We start from the raw sequence: 22,473 nt of genomic DNA, 5'->3' as shown, positions 1-22,473 counted from the left end.
AATTTTGTATTTGTAGTAGATACGGGATTTCTCTATGTTGGTCAGGCTGATCTTGAACTCTCGACTTTAGTTGATCCTCCCGCCTTGGCCTCCCAAAGTGCTGGGATTACAGGCCTGAGCTACCATGGCCAGCCTATCTTTTATTCTTTATTCCAAATACATTGGCTCAAAGTCCCAGCTATGCTCTTGAGGCTAAGCTCTGTCCTTGGCAGAAGATGTGACAACTATCATATCATACTTGGTGTTCAAATTACTGAAATGGTACGTCTTGTATAACTTTTTTTTAATGAAGAAAATTGACCAATTAATATTTATGTTTGTATGTGGTTATGGATAATTACATTACCTGGTAAGGGAGAAAATTTTCAGTTAGCAGTTAGAATTGGGCCAGCCAGCTGTCTTTCTCCTTTATCTAGGAACTATATGGATTAGATAAATTTAAGAATAAATATTCCTCTGTCTTTGAAAAAATCTCATTTGATGTTAATTAGCTAATAACTATTCATACAACTAACTCACAGGTAACCTGGGAAATACAAATTAAACAAAAGATACCTTTTCACTTCAATTCGATTAACAAAAATTAAAAAACTAATAATAGTGTATATTGATGAAGAATATAGGGAAACAACTCTCCAAGACTTGTGGTAGAGTAAATCCATACAACCACTTTGAGAAGAAATTTGGCAACATCTTGTAAATTAAAAAAACAAAAAACAGCAACAATACAAAACACGTGTTCTGCAGCTGAAAACATCTTCCAGGTGTATGTTCATGAGATTCTCAGGCACATATTTATAAAGATATGTATGAAGGAATTCATTGCAATATTTGTTAAAAACAATAATTGGGGAACTATTAAAAGTTCATACATAGACTAACGAAAACATAAATAAGGAAAATATTAGCAGTTAAAATGGAAGAATTAGATGGATGTTTACTAAATATATGTTGAGTGAAAAAGCAAGTTTCAAAGGGATAACATAGATACTGTGCTTTTTTTTTTTCCTTCCTCCTCCCTGCCTCAATACTGTGTTTTAATGTAAATTTTTGAAAGACTAAAAAATTATTTATGGAAAAATATGTAGAAAAAGGATGGATGAACTGAAAGGATTAAACCTTCAGAATGATATTTTGGCATTTTGTTTCTGAAAATATTCTTTATTTTTATTTATGTTCTTTTGAGACGGAGTTTTGCTCTTGTTGCCCAGTCTATAGGGCAGTGGCACGATCTTGACTGATTGCAACCTTTGCTTCCCAGGTTCAAGCAATTATCCTGCCTCAGCCTTCCAAGTAGCTGGGATTACAGGTGCCTGCCACCATGCCTAGCTAATTCTGTATTTTTAGTAGAGAGGAGGGTTTCACCATGTTGGTTTTGAACTCCTTAACTCAAGTGATCCACCCTCCCAAAGTGATAGGAATACAGGCGTGAGCCATCACGCCCGGCCTATCTCTCTCTCTCTCTCTCTCTGTATATATATATGTATATATATGTATATTTTAAAATGAGATGAGACCAATTTGATTTTATTTTTGAAAATTTTAGTTTAATAGTAAATCAAGTCTAAGTTTTGTTTGTTTCAGTTCTTAATTTTACTGGATGCTGTAGCTAAAAAGGAGACCTCACAATGAGAGATCATAGAGTCTAATAAAAGAAATATGTTTCTTTTTCTTTTTTATTTTTGAGATAGAGTTTTGCTCTTGTTGCCCAGGCTGGCGTGCAGAGGCGTGATCTCGGCTCACTGCGACCTCCGCCTCCTGGGTTCAAGCGATTCTCCTGCCTCAGTCTCCCAAGTAGCTGAGATTACAGGTGCCCACCACCAAGCCTGGCTAATTTCTTATATTTTTAGTAGAGACAAAGTTTCACCATGTTGACCAAGCTGGTCTCCAATTCCTGACCTCAGGTGATCCACGCACCTCAGCCTCCCAAAGTGCTGGGATTGCAGGTGTGAGCCACAGCGCCCGGCCAAGAAGTGCATTTCTGATGGATGTATGCTGGTTATTAACCTCACCTCTTAACCCTCATCTTTGCCCTGTGAGGCTGGATTGATTCTGCACACTGTATTTCTCCTTTGCCAGTTGGATACCTGTTGGTTCTGCCAGTAGGAGGTACTAGAGGGAGACTGGAAGGCTGGATTGGGGATCTGACTTGCTCTTTCCTGTTTGATATTGTTCTACCCAGCAAGTTGGAATGGGATGTCGATTTCCATATCAGTATTTGATTCTAGTCTGCATTCAGTAGTCCCCCTTTATCCATGGTCTTGCTTTCCACATTTTCAGTTACCTGAGGTCAACCATGGTCTGAAAATACAAAATCAGAAATTCCAGAAATAAACAAATTATAAGTTTTAAATTGCACAGTATTCTGAATACTGTGATGAACTCTTCTGCCTGGGACTGAATCGTTACTGTGTCCAGCATCCCCACGCTGCCTATTCTTCCCACTCATTTAGTCACTTAGTAGCTGCCTGTTATCAGATCAACTGTCATGGTATTGTGGGGCTCGTGTTCATGTAACCCTTGTTTGATTTCATAATGGCCCCAAAGCTGAAGAGTAGTGACATTGGCAATTCAGATAGGTCAAAGAGAAGTCATCAAGTGCATCCTTTAAGTAAAAAGGTGAAAGTTCTCAAGGAAAGAGAAGAAAGCCCTGTGCTGAGGATTCTAGGATCTACAGTGATGAACCATCTATCCATGAAATTGTGAAGAAAGAAAAAGAATTCATATTAGTTTTACTGTCACACCTTAAACTACAAAAGTGAGGGCCACAGTGCATGGTAAGTGCTTAGTTAAGATGGAAAAGGCATTAAATTTGTGGGTGGAACATGTAAACAGAAATGTGTTCCAATTGGCAGCAGTTGGGTTCAGCGCTATCTGCAGTTGAAGGCATCCATTGGGGAGTCTTGGAAAGTATTCCTTTGGATAAGGAGGCTCTGCTGTATTTCCAACAACAGCAAAACAACTCTGTACCTTCCTCAGGGACACCTGTACCAACTGGTCACAGCACCTCTTTAAAGGTCTGGATCCTAGTTCCTCAGGGCCCCATCTTTAAGTCATTTTTTTTCATTGTTTCCCCACTTCTAGGGGTGGTGTATTATGTGGTTTCTGTTTTCTGCATGGATTGTAATACAATGTGTTTACTAAATCTTGATACTTATTTTTCTATCTCATTTACCAATTAAGTAAAAATTTCTATTGAAATTTAGCTGGTTGTTTCCCATCTTTTCTGATTTGGATCATTTCTTACAGACTAAATTGGAAGACATTCATTTGTATATATTGAACAAATGAATTAAAAATCTGTTGAATTTAAAGTAAAGTAAAACATTATCATCTTTTAAGGATGCAGATGAGCTTGTTGGTACCACACATCATTTCAGCATTAAGAACAATGTAATGATGGAAACAGCTCCAATATCCAAAATCAGTTTTCACATTGTTCCCTCTAGTTTCTTTGGGAAAGCATTTCACATTTGTCAGATGTCACCTTTCCTTGGAAGGGACAGATTCAATAGATGTTATTAGAAAAAAATAATTTCTAAGGGGTATATCACTGACAATTATTTTTCATCAGAAGTGTACAATTTTAAAACAACACTATTATTATTTTGTAAAAGAAAAATATGAAACTCATTCTTAATTTTGACTCTTTTAAGCACTCTGTTTCAAGGTTATCAGTGACATTTTGTTTTGTGTCATGAAGATATACTCCACAAATATGCCTAAGTAGGTACACAAAAGCTGCAGCATGTGCTAATATGCCAGAGGTGTATAACGCAGAGGACCTTTGTTAACTCCCTCATGTTCTCAAACTCCCACTCACCCTCAGTATACCTTGTGTTCCAGGTGTGATGTGTGATGTGTGGATTTTTTTCAGGGACCCACTAGGATGTTATTGTCAATAGACTAATTTACAATGAGTGAAACGTAATTTCTTTCTTCTATTTTTAGGAAAAAAAGTAAATATAAAAGTAGAAGTTTTTTTTTTTTTTTTTTTTTTTGAGACAGAGTCTTGCTCTGTTGCCAGGTGCCAGGCTGGAGTGCAGTGGCATGATCTCGGCTCACTGCAACCTCCACCTCCCGGGCTTAAGCAATTCTCCTGCCTCAGCCTCCCAAGCAGCTGGGACCACAGGCGTGCGCCACCACGCCCGGCTAATTTTTGTATTTTTTAGTAGAGTTGGGGTTTCACCATGGTCTTGATCTCTTGACCTCGTGATCTGCCTGCCTTGGCCTCCCAGAGTGCTGGGATTACAGGCGTGAGCCACCGTGCCTGGCCAAAAGTAGAAGTTTTAAGGGAAGTGTACAACACCTTTTTCAGAATGCTTGGGACTTAGTTTATAAACTTTTGGATTTTAGCATTATATGATATGTTTACTGTGTAACACGTAACATGCACTTTGAGATCTGCAGCTACACCCTATAAATAAATACATTAATACTTCTGCAGCACAGGAATAATTCTAAGGGGATAAAGATTATGTTCTGTATGTAGCTTTTGGTTTGTTCAGATGAGCATTTATCACTGAATGAGTTTGCTGCTAACTTATTAAAAAAAACTGTTTTGGAGTTGGGAGTGTTTTGGATTTTGGAATTACAAATAAGGGATTGTGGACAGATAAGTGATTTTCTCTTGCATGTCAAAGGATCATCTTTTGTATCTCCTGAGTCATTTACCTCACTTTTGGAAACCATTGCTTTAAGTCATCAAACAGGAGCTTGTGCATTTCAAGTACCTGAAGGAAAACAGCTTTTTTAGAACATTCCTCCTCATCTTTCTAAACCCATTTCCTTACTCACATACTTTCATATGGCTGCACACCATTTAGCTTGTCTTTGTTATCATGTCTGGAAATATAGTTATGGCAATTTAACCATTTCCTCAGATGGAACTAGGAACACAACATTTTTTTTTATCTTTGTACGCCTGTAGATTAGCTCTATGTAGTGTAAACAGGTTCTTGGGAACTAGTCTGGTACCTAAGTTATCTTTAAATGTTTGTTTCTGAAGGAGAATGGGTTCTGAATTCTAAACAACTGGCTCTTATAAAATGAACTGTGGACCAGACCAAGATAAGATAGCATTTAAATTAGTGGAGGAGATAAGAAATGGAAAACAGCAGATAGTCCAGACATTCATTTTTGGCTTTGGAATACTTACTTATTTATATGCTTATTACTTTTTTAAAAGCAGATTTGCTTTTGTGGATATTTCCTTGGGTTAGAATTCGTTTATATTCTCAGAGCACACTTAGGATAAGAGTATTTGGTTTCCTTCAAGGGTGGATTTATCATCTTGATGATAATTTTGTTCTTAAACCAACAAGAAATGGAGCAGGGACTTTTTAATATTAAAATAAATTATTGTTTGATTTGTAGCAGTTTTGCAGGGCTAGTGATAATGAATCCCGAGAGCTTTGAATTGTAATATTTTACATCATGGTGCCTTACTCATCCCTCGCCCTCCAGTTTCTTTGCAGGGGATAGTAGAAAAGGCAGTAGCTTAGGAGTCGGGAAATCAAGGATTTTATCAAGTGAGCCTATTAACTAGGGGAGTGGATTAACATTTACTGAGCTTCAGTCATGTGTCAGGCATTGAATGCTTTATCTTATTGTTGTTTGTTAGGCTTCATTTTATTGATGAGAAAATAGGCCATGAGAAATTAACTTGCCCAAGAATTCACAAGTAGTAAGTTGATGGTGGAGATTCAAATCCTGGTCTGTCAGTCATTTTTCCCCCCCAGTTTTGAGCCTTCATTTGTCACCTGTAAAATGAAATCAGAGTAGTTCAAGGCATACATGTGTTCTGCTTTTAAAGTCAAATAATGAGTTTTTACCAGTAGTGCAATTATTTCAAAATGTATGATGTTCTTTTTTTTTTTTTTTTTTTGAGATGAAGTCTTGCTTTGTCACCCAGGCTGGAGTGCAGAGGTGCGGTCTTGGCTCATTGCAACCTTCCCCTCCTGGGTTCAAGTGATTCACCTGTCTCAACCTCCTGAGCAGCTGGGATCAAAGGCGCACGCCACTGTGGCTAGCAAATTATGAATTTTTAGTAAAGATAGGGTGTCACCATGCTGGGTAGGCTGGTCTCGAACTCCTGACCTTAGATGATCTGCCCTCCCTGGCCTCCCAAAGTGCTGAGATTATAGGCGTGAGCCACCGTGCCTGGCTTCACAATGTATTTTCTTAATTTTATGTTTCATGTCATTAATTTTCTACTCTGTAAAAGAATGCCAAAAATATAAACAAATTCATTATTAAATTTGCCAGTTTTATGTCTAGTTTTGAGAACTTACTTCTTTTGGACTGTGTGTGGCATTATGCATACTTGTAATAGATTGGCAGAGGTTTCCAAAAGAATAATTTGTCTAACAGAAAAAACATGAAGGAGTTGTAAACTCTGGGTAACACCTTCAAAGACATTTTCTTTTTTTCCTATGTAATCCTTTAGCAGCTCAAGACATTTTTTTTTTTTTTTTTTTTTTTTTTTTGAGACAGAGTCTCACTCTGTCACCTAGGCTGGTGTGCAATGGCACAATCTCAGCTCACTGCAGCCTCCATCTCCCAAGGTTCAAGCAATTCTCCTGCCTCTCCCAAGTAGCTGAGATTACAGGTGCCTGCCACTATGCCCAGCTCATTTTTGTCTTTTTAGTAGAGACTGGATTTTACCACGTTAGTCAGGCTGGTCTCAAACTCCTGACCTCAGATGATTTGCCTACCTCGGCCTCCCAGAGTGCTGGCATTACAGGCGTGAGCCACTGCACCCAGCCAAGACGTTTTCTTAATGCATAATAAGAGTTGATTGGAAGTAGATGGTGTAGTGTTCAACTACACTGTTGAAATTAACTTAAAAAAGACAGTCTTTTGGGCTGTGCGGTGGCTCACGCCTGTAATCCCAGTGCCTTGGGAGGCTAAGGCAGGTGGATTGCTTGAGGTCAGGAGTTCGAGACCAGTCTGGTCAACATAGTGAAACCCTGTCTCTACTAAAAATAGAAAAATTAACCAGTCATGGTGGCACACACCTATAATCCCAGCTACTTTGGAGACTATGGCAGGAGAATCTCTTGAACCTGGGAGGCGGAGGCTGAAGTGAGCTGATATCATGCCACTGCTCTCCAGCCTGGGCCATGGAGCGAGACAGTGTCTCATTCTATCTTCCAGGGCGGAGTGTGCTTTTTTTTAATTTTTAGTAGAGACAGGGTTTCACTATGTTGACCAGACTGTTCTGGAACTCCTCACCTCAAGCTATCCACCTGCCTCGGCCTCCCAAAGTGCTGGGATTATAGGGGTGAGCCACCATGCCTGGCCAGTCTTTTAATATTTTAAAATGTATCTGAGAAATATTTGAATATTGAAATAGGATTTAATAACTTATATTTTAAATCCAGTAAAGTGAATGGGGGAACATGATGCCCTAGATATGTAATTATTCTTTAAATAAGATCCACGCTAGGTGGGGAGGAAAACCACAAAAAGCCCTGTTAGAGTGAAGTGCCTAAAGAGGCCATGCTTTGTGATCACACCCAGTTGGGTTTGAATTTGAGCCTGCCACTTACTAATGCTGTGTGACTTCAGGCAAGTCTCCTCTCTGAGACTCAGTTTCTTCTTCTATAAAATGGGGATAACAATTGCTTACTTTTTAGAATTGCTGGGAAGGCTAAATAAAATGTGTATAGCCTGTGTCTTCTGCGATTATATGCCCAGCCTCTGTAGCCTTGTGACCTGCTGGTACTGGAGATCCACAGCTAAGATGCCAGGATGCTCTGGAAGCCTAGAAATGGGAGTCTTGACATTTAGAGATGTGGCCATAGAATTCTGTCTGGAGGAGTGGCAATGCCTGGATACTGCACAGCAGAATTTATATAGAAATGTGATGTTAGAGAACTACAGAAACCTGGTCTTCCTGGGTATTGCTGCCTCTAAGCCATACCTGATCACCTGTCTGGAGCAAGGAAAAGAACCTTGGAATGTGAAGAGACATGAGATGGTAGCTGAACCCCCAGATCTTGGGATGCCACAGCAGGAAGACTGCGAGTGTCCAAAAGCTTGAGAACAGCCTGAGAGACATATGGAGACCTCATCTCTATAAAACATTTTAAAAGTTAGCCAGACATAGTAGTGTGGTCCTATCTACTTGACAGATCAGGATTATTTGAACCTGAAAGTTTGAGGCTGCAGTGAACCATAATTGTGGCATGCACTCCAGCTTGGGTGATAGAGTAAGATGCTGACTCAAAAACAATATACATTTCAGGCATGTTAAGTATACTTACATTGTTTTATGAAAGATTTCTGGAAAATTTGCCATACACATTAAACAACTACCAATTTTTCCCATTTCTTGGAACTTTTCAAACACCATTCTGTTTTCTGTTTCTAAGAGTAACTGCTTGATATATCTCATAACATCTCTTTTTGTGGCTGGCTGATTTTATTTTGCATAATGTTATCAAGATTTACCTTTATTGTTAGAATATTTTCTGCTTTTTTGCAGACTGAGTAAATATTTTGGTATTTTTATATTTCAAATTATATCTACTGAACTGTTTGGTGACAGAAGTTTGCATTGCTTTTACCTATTGGCTTTCAGTAACAATGGTAAAATAATTACGGGTATGCAAATGATTCTTCTTTATATGACCATATGGGTGAGAGTTTATATATGTGCTGCATCCTTTTGCATTTATTATTATTATTTTTTTTTTGAGATGCAGTCTCACTCTGTCAACTAGGCTGAAGTGCAATGGTATAATCTTGGCTCACTACAACCTCTACCTCCAAGGTTGAAGTGATTCTTCTGCCTCAGCCTTCTTAGTAGCTGGGATTACAAGCACCTTCCACCACGCCTAGCTAATTTGTGTATTTTTAGTAGGAATGGAGTTTCACTATGTTGGTCAGGCTGGTCTTGAATCCCTGACCTTGTGATCCACCCTCCTTAGCCTCCCAAAGTGCTGGGATTACAGATGTGAGCCACTGTGCCCGGCTCATTCTATTTTATTAGTCTACTTTTTCACCTTTATACTCATATCAAATTGTTTTAATTCTCTAGCTTTGTAGTGTGTTTTGAAATCAGGAACTATAATGCCCCCAACATTGTTTTGTTTTGTTTGTAATATTTTGGGGTACTTTATTGTCTGTAGAGATTCTATTCTCAAGATTGCTGTTTGTATTTCTTTTCTTTTTTTTGAGAAAGAGTCTCGCTCTGTCGCCAGGCGCCAGGCTGGAGTGTGGTCTCGGCTCACTGCAACCTCCGCCTCCCAGGTTCAAGCAGTTCTCCTGCTTCAGCCTCCCCGGTAGCTGGGACTACAGTTGCGTGCCACCATGCCCAGCTAATTTTTGTATTTTTAGTAGAGATGGGGTTTCACCATGTTGGCCAGGATGGTCTTGATCTCAAGAGATCTGCCCGCCTTGGCCTCCCAGAGTGCTGGGATTACAGGCATGAGCCACCGCTCCCAGCCTGTTTTGTATTTCTTAAAAAATGCAATGAGAAATTTGAAAAACTTTGTATTAAATCTGTTGATTGTAGCTGGGTGTGGCGGCTCACACGTGTAATCCCAGCACTTTGGAAGGCTGAGGTGGGCAGTTCACGAAGTCAGAGGTTCAAGATGAGCCTGACAAACATGGTGAAACCCCGTCTCTACTTAAAAATACAAAAATTAGCCAGGCTTGATGGTGCACACCTGTAATCCCAGCTACTTGGCAGGCTGAGGCAGGAGAATTGCTTGAACCCAGGAGACGGAGGTTGCAGTGAGCCGAGAACCCAGCATTGCACTCCAGCCTGGGTGACAGAGTGAGACTCCATCTCAAAAAAAAAAAAAAAAAAATCTGTAGATTGCACTGAGAAAGATAAACATCATTACAATAGCACCTAGGATTACAATATAGCTAGTATTACAGGCACCTACCACCATGCCTGGCTAATTTTTGTGTTTTTAGTAGAGAGGGGGGGTTTCACCATGTTGGTGAGGCGAGTCTCGAACTCCTGACCTCAAGTTATTTGCCCACCTCAGCTTCCCAGTGGGCTGGGATTACAGGCATGAGCCTCTGCGCCTGACCTAAATCTGTAAGTTTTAATGTCCTTTTTGTCTCCTTGGAATTTCGACTTGAAGCACATTTAAGAAATGTGAGTGTTTGACTTAAGATGTATAATATTGCTTATTATTAGTTTGCATGTTATTTTGCATAATATTTTGATTTCTTATGCTCTCGTTTGATTAATATTTGCATTAAACGTCTACTTCCATCTTGCCCCTTTCAGTGTTTTTTTTAATCAGTAGATCTCAATTGACTTTTGTAGGAAAAAAAAAGATGGACCTTGGTTTTTAAACTTTTAAAAAACTTATTTATTGAAAGTATGTCTCTTGATTTAAAAGTTAATTTTATATATGTATTTAAATAGTTTTCTGAAAGAGAAAGACGTTATATTTTTAATTATTTTATTGGATTCTTGCATCTTTGTTTCTCTTTTCCTCTCTGTCTTGTTTTGTGTCTTTAGAGTTTTATATTGATACGCTTTTACTTATTTCTAATTTATTTTTGTGTATCTGTACGGATTTTTTTTTTTAGTGGTATTTTGGGAGTTACATAAAACCTGTACAAAAAACAACCAGTATATTTTTAATTTGGTTCAAAATAAACTTCAGTTGAATAGAAAAATTTTTTTCTTACATATGCCCTGACATTTGTCATTGATGTTGGTAATTATATATATAAATATATATATATGTATATTTGCTCTCTTTGCAAACTTCCTCTCCATGGTGATTATATTTTTACATTGTATATTCATTAACAGATATTTCTGATTTCTGTACTTTTATTTTTCAAATATTAGAGAATAATTTAAAATGTTTTCTGCACCATTATGCAATGCCACAAGATTCAGTTTTTTTGTATGTGCATATCTTTCCCTGAAAATAATGTATTTTTATTTGATTATGTGTTGTTTTCTCAAATTCCTTTACTTTCAGTTTAAGAAACTGCTTTTAGCGTCTTTTATATGTAGGATATATGGAATATGCAGTGCCTATATACTTTTTCAGAATTCGGTTGTTTCAGAAGGTTGGGTTTTTTTTGTTTTTTGAGACTGAGTTTTTCTCTGTCGCCAGACTGGAGTGCAGTGGTATGGTCTTAGCTCACTGCAGCCTGCACTTCCCAGCTTCAAGTGATTCTCCTGTCTCAGCCTCCCACATAGCTGAAATTACAGGCATATATCTGCATGCTCAACTAATTTTGTATTTTTAGTAGAGACAGTGTTTTACTATGTTGCCCAGGCTGGTCTCAAACTTCAGACCTTAGGTGATCCACCCACCTCGGCTTCCCAAAGTGCTAGAATTACAGCTGTGAACCACCACACTCAGCTTAATTATGTTTCTTCTTAATAACCAATAATCACTTTCTATGATTGTTTTATGTCTGTGGTACAAGTCTTTCTGCTGCTACAAAACTTACCTTTTGTCTCAGCAGACTCAAATTATTTAAAAGAATACCACTATTTCAGAACTTTATGTAATGAAAGACAGCAACCAGTGTCTGTAAAAGACCGTATCATTCAGAAATAAAGATGTATAAGGCAGTATTTTACTTGTCTTTTAACAACAACAAAAAATGTATGTAAAGAACCAAGCTTGGTACTAACAGATTGTAGCTGGTATTATTAATAACAACAATCCTATTTTCATTAATTTAGTATTTCTCAAGAGTAAGGAATGTGGACTTTACCAACCAGCTGGTAGGTCACAAAGGCTTTGCCCTCATTAGGAATTTTAATTAGAGTTTAGGCAGTTTCTAAACCAGTTAAGTATTTTGATGGTGCAGAGAGAATAAGATGGATTGTTGGTTAACCCTCCTCCTTAGTCTCTCATACTTTTTGTTACATTTGATTTGGGGTTAAAGTTGAATGAATCCATAAATTAGAATTTCTTAGTTTGTTGCATGACATCAACAGTTATGTCACAATAAGTAATTACATTTTAATAATGGTTAATGACTTGTAAATTTTTTTTTTTTTTTTTTTTGAGACAGAGTTTTAACTTTGTCACCTAGGCTGGAGTGCAGTGGGGTGGTTTCGGCTCACTACAACCTCCACCTCCCAGGTTCAAGTGATTCTCCTGCCTCAGCTTCCCAAGTACCTTGGACTACAGGCGCATGCCACCACACCCAACTAATTTTTGTATTTTTAGTAGAAACAGGGTTTCACTGTGTTGGCCAGGCTGGTCTCCAATTCCTGACCTTGTGATCCGCCCACCTCGGCCTCCCAAAGTGCTGGGATTGTAGGCGTGAGCCACTGTGCCTGGCCAACTTGTAAATTTTTTTTTTAATGTTAGGTGAAATCTTAGAATTTGGAAAAGTTTAGGGTATAGCTAGGCACCATACTAGTCTAGTAGAGATTTTTTTTTTTTAAAGTTTTAAAATTTGTTACCTAATATTTAATATATGCAAGTGAATAAATCAGTAATATAACCAATAACTGGAATCCCCCTAGAAACAAAACATTACTAATACACTTGAAAACCCTGTGTAGTATTTCTCACTTGCATTCCCTCCCTTCCTCTCCTAAGGTGACCAACTGTCAGAAATTAGTTTTTATCATTCCCATGGGTTTCTTTATTTTATACGTTTTTCTGTATTTGTAAATAATATGTATTGACTTTCAACACTTTGTATGTATTCTGTATTTTGAAAAATTAAGCATTTTGGTGAAGGGTATGTCCATGTTGAATTGCGTGGCTGTTGAACATTCATTTTAGATATTCCATTGTATCCCTAATATAGATATCCATTCTGTTGTTAATGAACAGTTATGTTGTTGACTTTTTCCATTTGTTGTTATACAAAGTGATAATTTAGAGATTTTTGTTTTGTTGTTGAAGCACATCATATGTATTGAACTGCTTATAGGGAAACTCTACTTTTCTCTTTCAGCCATCATTTCTACCCAGAAATTTAATATTTTACTTAAATAAATCAGTGCTTTGTGAGTTTGAGCTATTTTAATTGGGTCTCTTAAGAAAGTAGTTATTGATCTTAAGCAACATGTTTTACTATTTTCATTAAATTTTCCAACAAAAAGACTTCAGCTATACAAATTCTCTAAGTTATTAAATTCAGGCAAGATGCCATTAAAACTTAGAGCAGATGGTCATTTGAGTATTAGTAGAATGAGTCAAAAGCTATCATCAGGTGGTTCATTTAACGGTGGCAGATGTCTTCATAAAGCTTAGCAAAGGAAAAGAGCGTTAACTCCCCAGGGTAATACGGTATTCTATAGAAAGGAAAAAAAAAAGAACTTGATAGGTTCAGTTAGGGAATTAAATTTTATGAAATAAAAATTTTAAGGAAAAACTCTTGCCAGGGCTAATGGTTTTAGATGAAAATGAATTAGGTGGATTTAGTAAGAGAAACAAAAAAGCTACCACAAAGTAAGAGATTAGTAAAATGTTGGTCTTGTTTATTTAACACCCTTCTGTTTTATGTTTTCTTTAAGTATCAACTTTTGTTTTAAAGTCAATTAGTTGTATTCTCATTAAAAATTCTATAGTGCTCATTTTGGTAGTAGAATGGGTTGCTTTGTTTACGTTTTTCAATTCTTAGTGTTAGTCTGTTTCACAGCTGTTCAGTAGCTTTGTTGGCAGTTGAACTGTGGGAACCAAGAAAGGATTTAGATGTGCTTTTGTGTGCATTAATGGTTTTCCTGAAGTATTCTTTAAAACCATGAATTATAGATTTTTTTTTTAACCAGTTATCATTGTGTGTTTAAATGGTTCCTTTTCAAGAAAGCCTATACGTAGATTATGAGCTCATGACTGTTACCATTGTATATTGTGGAAAATGAACTTAGAAATGAAAAATATGTAAATGAGGCAGTAGTTGCAACCTGGACTGTTTTTTCCTGTTGTTGTTGAGTGGGGAAGTTGGGATACATTTTCCTTACGTCTTTTTCATCAATCAACTCACATTTGAAGAGCTGCACAGTCAGTCACTTAATTCAGGATAAACCTCTAACTATGCAGTAAATACTGATTTGTTTAGGCATTTTACTTTTTTGTGATGATGGAACTAAATCAGACCTATTTTAGACCTTGTTCAGAAACTTAGCCATTGTGTGGACATTTACTATCATTGGTATTTGCTATTGTGATATTTTTCTTTGGCTTACCTTAAGACAGATATGGTTATTAGACTCTAACTTTAGGCATACGGCAATGAGGTTGTTTTAAATCCATATGTAATCAATTCCATGTAATGTCCATTTTTGAAAAATAATTCTACAATTATTTCTATATTATTGCTTTTAACACAAATATCAAAAGTTTACAAAGTTAGGTACAAAAGTATTCTACCTCATAGTTTATTTATTTATATTTTAAAAAGTAAATTGTGAAACTCATAAACAGAAAAAGATTTTGAAGAACTGTCATAATTGTCTGGTGCAGGGCTATTAAACTGAATATTAAATTTTCATAAAACTGCCATTTTTAGAGAAATGCCAACAATAACAATCCATTTAATGAGTGTTTTAAAATTCATATTTTAATACTGAAATACCGGTGTATCCCTATTTAGTATAGGCATTATACACAGTTCTATTCCTGGAAAACCAAGTATATATTTAAAATGGAGGAGAGGCATGCAAGATGGCATTTTTCAAAGATGGCCACACCAATCTTCATCCCTTCCCACATGCTGTTCTTAGGAGACGGTGACATTCCACCTGAAGAGGCTGCTTCCCTCCCCTAATGGACCTAGGTAGACATTTGTAACTGCCTCAATTAATAGATTATAGAAGAAATGACACTGTGAATTTTGAGGTTTGGTCATAAAAGACAAGGCAGATGTTGCTTGTCTGTCCATGTTTGTCTATCACTCTCTCCCCCCTCAGGATTCACACCCTGCCTGCACAGGGAGCTCTGAGCCAATGCTGAGAAAACCATAAAAGTGCTAGTTAAGAATTGAATAGTATATTTTACCATTTTGAGGAAAGTCTTTCTAAGCATGAAACAAACCTCAGAAGTCACACACATGCCGATGAGAGCACACATAGACAATGTATACCCAGAAAACAATCTGAAAACCCTCACCAAACTGCTAACAATAGGTGGGAGTGCATGGTGCGGGGGTACTTTCACATTTTGTTCTGTATGCTTTTGGGTTATTTAAAGTTTTACTATAAGTGTGTTACTAATTTTAAATTTTAAAAAGAAAATAAACAAGAAATACCAATTTATTCCTCTCAAATTGGCAGAGATTATAAATACTACCTCAGTGCATGCTAAAGATGTGTCAAGAAAGCCAGTCAGATACTGCTGAAAGGGAAATATAAATGGACACAGTCTCCATAGAAGGCACTTACAGAGTATTTCAAATGCCTTCAAAGACTTTGACCCTGCCGTCAGTGTTTTAAAAAGGCACATTCAAAGATACTTGTTTGTGGCAGATAAAGACAAAAAGTTAACATAACCAGTGTTGAAAATATGGGACACTAATGGCTGGGCAGGCATGGTGATTCACGCCTATAATCCCAGCACTTTGGGAGGCTGAGGTGGGTGGATCATGAGGTCAAGAGTTCAAGAGCAGCCTGGCTAACATGGTGAAACCCCATTCTACTAAAAGTACAAAAATTAGCTGGGCATGGTGGTGCATGCCTGTAATCCCAGCTACTCAGGAGGCTGAAGCAGAATTGCTTGAACGGGGATGTGGGAGGCGGAGGTTGCAGTGAGCTGAGATTTCATCACTGCACCCCAGCCTAGGCTACAGAGTGAGACTCCATCTGAAAAAAAAAAAAAAAAAAAATTTGGGACTATTATTTGTAAATTATGTTAATCCATAGAAGGAAATTCTATGCAGTTATTAAACCTTGTTGTAGAAGAATTATTACTGACATGATAAAATATCATTTCATAAAGTAGTTTGCAAGGAACTGCAATGAACATTTTGTATCTGAATTGCATAATACTTGTAATATAAGAACTAGAAAGATAATTCCCTGGATGTGCTGATGGGATTACCCTTTGTGGTTTTCCAAGTTTTCTACACTGAGTGTATATTAATCCTAGGAAGCAGCTGGGTGAATAGGAGAATTTAACATGAAGTATAAGTATCAGAGATGCCATGTATGTCACTTTAAAAACAAACAAAAACATGAGGGAACCTAAGAAAATCTTTACAGAAACCAACTTTCAGATTACTTTAGTTACTTTAGTAATATGGTATAAAATTGCTATTTAGAAGTTTTTATTTCTTTTAATCTTTTAATTCATAGATGAATAATTAAACGTTCCCCATATACAGTCTCTGAAAAATTGAAAACTTTTATTAAGCTCTTTGATTTCTGTATAAGTATTGCAGAGCTGTCTGGGATAGATGATGATTTTGATTATGATATTATTTAAATAGATGACTAGTACATTTATTTTCTAAATCTATGTTAAGATAAAGTCCAGTACAGTTCTTTATATGTACATTTTGCTTTAAAGTTTTTCAAAGTGTGTTTTACCTATCACTTTCTTTCCATTTCTAGGACTTTCTAACAATTTAGCCTCACAATGTCTCTTTCCATGTGAAAGAGTTTTCTTAATTTATAGATGAGAATATTGGTCCCAGAGTATTTAAGTTGATTTTGAATATTAAGTGGCTAGTAAGTTATACAAGTAAATTCTTAAATCATATATGCTTGTTTTTACCATTTGAGGTAGCAATTTAAATACCGTATTGTATACAGGTTAGAAATCGTGTCTGATCTTGTTAATTTCTAGCCTGACTCTATAATTTATCTCCAAGTCTCTGGCTATATTGCATGTTCCTGCTAAGCAAAGTTGTTCCTGGTTCATTGAACATATTCTGCTTTTCTGTGATTTCTTCCTTTCTTTAAAAGATGTATTCGTCCATCATTTTTGTGGAACTCTTCCTGATTCTTTTTCCTATTTAGTTTTTCAGGCAAGTTTCTATCAGTGGAGACCTGGACTTGCATTTTTTAATTAGATGTTCTTACTTATTTTTTGTTGGTGATTCTCTTCTTGTTTTTAAGCAGAGCAGTTCTGGATTTCAGTTTATTGTGCTGTTTAATTGCTAAATATCTCTGATACTTAAACTGTTTTCTCTTGAATGATCTTGTTTAGACTTTCTCATTTATATCCTCTATATCTTTTGTCTTCTGACCCATAGCCACCAAGTCCTAAATATCTCAGGAGCCCATTTCTCTCAGTTTCTACTGTCATCACCCTAATTTAAGTTACCATTATCTTACCTCGACTGCTACAAACTTCTTTTAACCTGACTCCCTTTCTCTAGCCACTTTTACTTTTATCATATCTTTTTTCTTCACACTACAGTGGGAGTGATTTTTTTTTTTTTTTTTTTTTTTGAGTTAGAGTTTTCTTAGTTGCCCAGGCTGGAGTGCAATGGTGTAAACATGTCTCTAACAGTGTTACTTGAAAGCAGCAGAGGGAATGCCTGCAGTAGGAATAAAGAAATAGTTCTGAATGAATCAGTAGATAATCATGTCTACTGTCCTCTGTCCCTACAGTCAGGCATTTATGTGGCAGGAGACTGTAGAAGGATTGCACATAAAACATATTTGGTGTTGGGGTATCATGCTTTTTTGTAATCCACTAGGTATCCCACTTCTTTCAGGTGTTCGTTCTCTTCCTCCTTCTTTCCCTGCTTCCCTCCTTCCTGCCTTCCCTCCCTCTTACTTCCTGATCCTTGCCCTTCCCCTCCCTTTCTTTCAAAACAGGCATATACTCAAGTTTGGCCCTTTGTTTAAAATCTGGTTAGCTGAATATAGAAAATGAATAACATAGGTTTTTTTTTCTTCTTATCAGGAAGTAGCAATAGTATATTATTTAGTAATATGACCACTTTTGTACTTTATTTTTTATATATATAGCATGTTATTTGATTTTTAGAACATGTTTTCTCAACTTTAAAGAATATATTACATTCTTCAAAGGGGACTGAGGCTGTGAGAATGAAAAGGCTCCTTTCTTCTATTTAATTATGGAAAATTTCTAAACGGATATAAAGAGGAAGATAATATAATGAACTCCCATGTACCCATGACCCAACTTCAGCATGGCTAATCTTGTTTTACCTAAATCCCGATTTACTTCCCCTCTGCCTCCCTCCACTTATTTCGGAAAAAAAAAATTAAATACTTGTGATAAAATGACCCTTTCAAAGGCATAAAAATAGCTGCAGACGGAGTCAGAACTTGAATCCAGGAGAGTGTGTCACTTTTTTTTTTCTTTTGAGATGGAGTCTTGCTCTGTTGCCAGGCTGGAGTTCTGTGGCGTGATCTCGGCTCATTGTAACCTCCGACTCCCTGTTTCAAACGATTGTCCTGCCTCAGCCTCCCGAGTAGCTGGGATTATAGGCATGCGCTACCATGCCCAGCTAATTTTTGTATTTTTAGTAGAGATAGGGTATCACCATGTTGGCCAGGGTGGTCTCGACTTCCTGACTTCGTGATCCACCTGCCTCAGCCTCCCAAAATGCTGGGATTACAGGCATGGACCACTGCACCTGGCCAGAGTGTCACTTTTGCACAGATAATACAGCCTTTGTTTGTTCAGCATGGAGCATCCAGAATGTGTTTATAAAGTAGTGACGCTGATGTTGACAAGCCACACATTGTTGAAAAAAAAATCCTAGTTTTAATTTATTGAATAAGTGATACTAATATAACAATAGAATAGTAAAGGAGTGTTACCCCCAATTATTTCATCTGAAAATGAAAGTTATTTTCATTACATATATTGGTACCTTTTATAGTTCTAATGTCTGTCTCATTCATCCATGTGATTAATTTTAGTGGAGATAATTTTACCAAATGTTTGTTTTTTCTAAAGCTTATTATTTCTTGTTCGCTAAGGGGATAAAACCCTTGTCAATATGTAAGGGTGGTAAATGCTTAAGTTAATTGATAGTTTGTTTCCATGATATCATGAGGGTAAAATATTCTTTTCTTTTGAAGTAATTGTTTACCTAGAAAATAGGTTAAAATTCTTCCAAGAATTTCTGAGGTTTTGTAGTTTGAAACATCTCCTTAGTGATAAAGGAGTCTTTCTTTTTCTGCATTGAACTTAAGTTCTAGTTTGTAGATGAGAATGAGGGAAGAGTTACTGAGATGTATTCTTTACTGATGATAAAGGGAGCAGAGGGAAAATGTTGTAATTTGCACTGATTAAAATAGTTGAGATCCATTATTTTGAAGTGTTAAATTTGAAATGTTATTTCCCAATTTATTAGACTATCTTGTAAAATGTTCTGTTCTTATTTTTTCCCCCATGGAATAATATTCAAATAAAAAATGTATGATTAATCTAAGCACGTGTCCTTGTTTTAATAGGCATCAAGCATGATGGAACCATGTGTGATACCTGCCGCCAGCAACCAATCATTGGCATTCGATGGAAATGTGCGGAGTGTACAAATTATGATTTGTGCACAGTGTGTTATCATGGAGATAAACATCATTTAAGACATCGCTTTTACCGAATTACTACACCAGGAAGTGAGAGGTAGGGGAAACCCTTATTTTCTTCAGCTGAGGGTTTTTGTTTGTATTCAAGTTTTATATTACTGGGCCTTAAAAACAGGATTAGCAAATAGCTTCTGACAGTTGGTTTAGTAACAGGAGGTACCAAATAGCAGGGTAGACGTGTACCAAACCTGCCATATTATAAGAGAAGAGCTCTGTGCAGATGGTGCTGTCTGTACTTTTCCAAGGTAATCTGGACTGTTCTTTCTGTGACTTAAAGTGCTTTCTTTGGATGCCCTTGTATTTCAAATTCTACTGTACATTTGAAATACAAGGGCATCCAAAGAAAATAATTGGTCTTCTCACTCTGCCTTCTAGTCTGTTATTATTTTCTTCTTACTCTGCCTTCTGGTCTGTTAATTGATACCAGATGAACGGTGGGGCGCATTGATTGAGTCTTAGGCATTTATTAGGACTACACGGCATCTACTATGTTTATGGACATTTGAAGATAAATAACACACATCGTAGTGTTAAGGAGTTTACAAATTAAAGGAAATAATGAATCAATGATTGTCAGTTGATGTTTTAGATTGTGTTAGAGATATGTATTAAGTGTCTTAGGAGCAATGAGAGAGGAGTATTCATTGTTAATGGGTGCAGAGTTTTAGGCATGGGATCTTCTCCCGTAGATACAGATAATGCAAAGGAGCAAGAATCCAACCAGTCATAGGGAAGCAGCTAGGAGTAGGAGTAGATAAATAGGAGTCAGACTGTCTTGGTATAGATCATAGTCCTGCCACTTATAACTGAGTAATTATAACTTAATTTTAATTGCAAACAAAAGACAAAAATAACTGGTTATTTTGCAATTAAAATTAAGTTAGACTGGACCCTTTAGATTGATCATGCTTTTGAGTCAACCAAAGTTCCTACCATTCCCTGTTGCCTTAAGTCTGAGGTCAAGTGCCAGTTATTTTTGTCTTTTGTTTGCAATTAAAATTAAGGAATAATAAAGACATTGTGAAAATGACTAGGGCTGGGCATGGTGGCTCATGCCTTTAATTCCAGCACTTTGAGAGGTCTGAGGTGGGAGGATTACTTCAGATCTGGAGTTTAAGACCAGCCTGGACAGCATAGTAAGACCTCATCTCTATTAAAATAATATATAAATAAATGAAAAGAATAAAACAATGAAATAAAATTAGAAAAACAAAACAAAAATACTCCAAACCTTTCTGACTATGTGACAGAGAAAGATATAGAACAGTAGTGATAGATGGCCTTGGAGAACCAAGCGAGCCCAGATAGTTGAGTGTAGAATCTTTATCAAGGTCCATAATCTTCTGTAAGTATATAGTACTGTGAGGACAAGTTAGTATAGGTAAAATCCAGACTGCAGATGTACTGATATAGACATGTATTAATCCATTTTCGTACTGCTGTGAAGAAATAACCAAGACTGGGTAATTTATAAAGGAAAGAGGTTTAATTGACTCACAGTTCACCATGGCTGGAGAGGCCTCAGGAAACTTACAGTCATGGTGGAAGGGGAAGCAAAAATGCCCTTCTTCACATGATAGCAGCAAGGAGAAGTGCTGAGCAAAAGAGGGGGAAAGCTTCTTATTAAAACAATCAGATTTTGTGAGAAGTCACTCACTATCAAGAGAACAGCATGGAGGTAAGCACCCCCATAATTAAGTTACCTTCCACCGGGTCTCTTTCATGACATGTGGGGATTATGGGAACTACAGTTCAAGAGGAGATTTGGGTGGGGACACAGCCATACCATATCAACAGTACTGTAAATTTTTGAATAGTGGCTAATTTTTAAAACCAGGTGATTTTACACAAAAATCTGTTGATGGATTCGTAGAACACCCTGCTCCCTGCCCCCTACCCCCAATACAAAAGACTATCAATTCTGGGCTTACATTTGTTCTTGGCAACAGTTTGTTGAAGCAGTGGAGCCCATTTAGACTGGACCCTTTAGACTGATCGTGCTTTTGAGTCCACCAAAGTTCCTGCCATTCCTGTCATCTTCCTAAGTCTGAGGTCAAGTGCCATTTGCTATTGTAGTACTGTCTTAGGCTCTCATTTATATTACTTACCTCTCATTTATATTAATTACCTCGAATATTATAGAGATTCAAGTTTGCCACCTCAATAATAAGTGAAGAGTATAATGATACCCTTACTTAGGCTAGGATCATATGTGGAATCCATTACATTTTAACTTTTGTGACTTTGGGCAGATTACTTCTTTGAGATTCAGTTTCCTCATTTATAAAGTGGATAATATAGCCATAACTTTTTCTTAAGGAGAGTAACATACTTTACTCCTATGCAAGTGCTTTTATATATTATAGCATAAAAAGCTCAGTAAAAGTAAGCCGTGATTATTATTACAACTATTACTGCCATCATCATCACCTGTAGAATATAAAAGGTATTCCTGTCTCATGCTATTATGTTAGTAACCAGAACAATGAAGAATCTTTTTACTTTCAAAATAACATTTTTATAATTTTGTTTTAAAAAGTAAATTATTGTTACCTATTTTTATATAAACTTGAAAATTAATAATTTTATTTTTAGGGTTCTGTTAGAGTCTCGTAGGAAATCTAAGAAGATTACAGCCAGAGGAATCTTTGCAGGTGCCAGAGTGGTGCGAGGAGTGGACTGGCAGTGGGAAGATCAAGATGGGGGAAATGGACGTAGGGGAAAGGTAGTGTTTTTCTTAATTCGTCATATATTCTAGAATATTACATGTTCAGAAGCTTTTTATTACTACTATAAGTGAATTTCTTGGCCCATTTTTTTCTATGCTGTAACAGGTTTTAAAATCTTGATTTCTTTTTTTTCTCTGGAAGTAAAAAGATTGTTCTTGCTTTTTATAAGCATTGATGTTCCTTAGAGGGTCATCAGGTAGGTTTTACCTTCCCACCTTCAGGTTTCATATTGTTATTTTGTTACCTAGCATGCTTTTTTGAACA

General features: G+C 36.8%; 2 protein-coding genes across 2 annotated transcripts in view; both read left to right on the top strand.

Moving 5' to 3' along the window:
• The window catches only part of MIB1 (MIB E3 ubiquitin protein ligase 1), a 146,176-nt gene that overhangs the window by 11,523 nt on the left and 112,180 nt on the right, over positions 1-22,473 (top strand). Inside the window, exons 2-3 of the mRNA XM_012445029.2 lie at positions 19,346-19,517; positions 22,076-22,205. Of these exons, the coding sequence (XP_012300452.1) occupies positions 19,346-19,517; positions 22,076-22,205 (302 nt within the window). The remainder of the gene's footprint in view (positions 1-19,345; positions 19,518-22,075; positions 22,206-22,473) is intronic.
• LOC105712097 (zinc finger protein 98-like) lies at positions 6,986-8,162 on the top strand. The gene has a single exon (XM_021673889.2). It carries the CDS (start codon positions 7,556-7,558, stop codon positions 8,045-8,047), a length of 492 nt encoding a protein of 163 aa, XP_021529564.2. The 5' UTR covers positions 6,986-7,555; the 3' UTR covers positions 8,048-8,162.

Source organism: Aotus nancymaae, unplaced genomic scaffold, assembly GCF_030222135.1.
Source record: "Aotus nancymaae isolate 86718 unplaced genomic scaffold, 86718_ANA_hifiasm-v0.15.2.pri h1tg000020l, whole genome shotgun sequence".
NCBI lineage: Eukaryota > Metazoa > Chordata > Mammalia > Primates > Aotidae > Aotus > Aotus nancymaae.
The sequence above is the reverse complement of the archived record's forward strand: the minus strand, read 5'-3'. Positions and strand labels throughout refer to the sequence as shown.

Bases quoted from the DNA above. Each gene is read 5' to 3' on its own strand.
- LOC105712097 (XM_021673889.2), top strand. From the start codon at position 7,556: ATGCTGTGTGACTTCAGGCAAGTCTCCTCTCTGAGACTCAGTTTCTTC.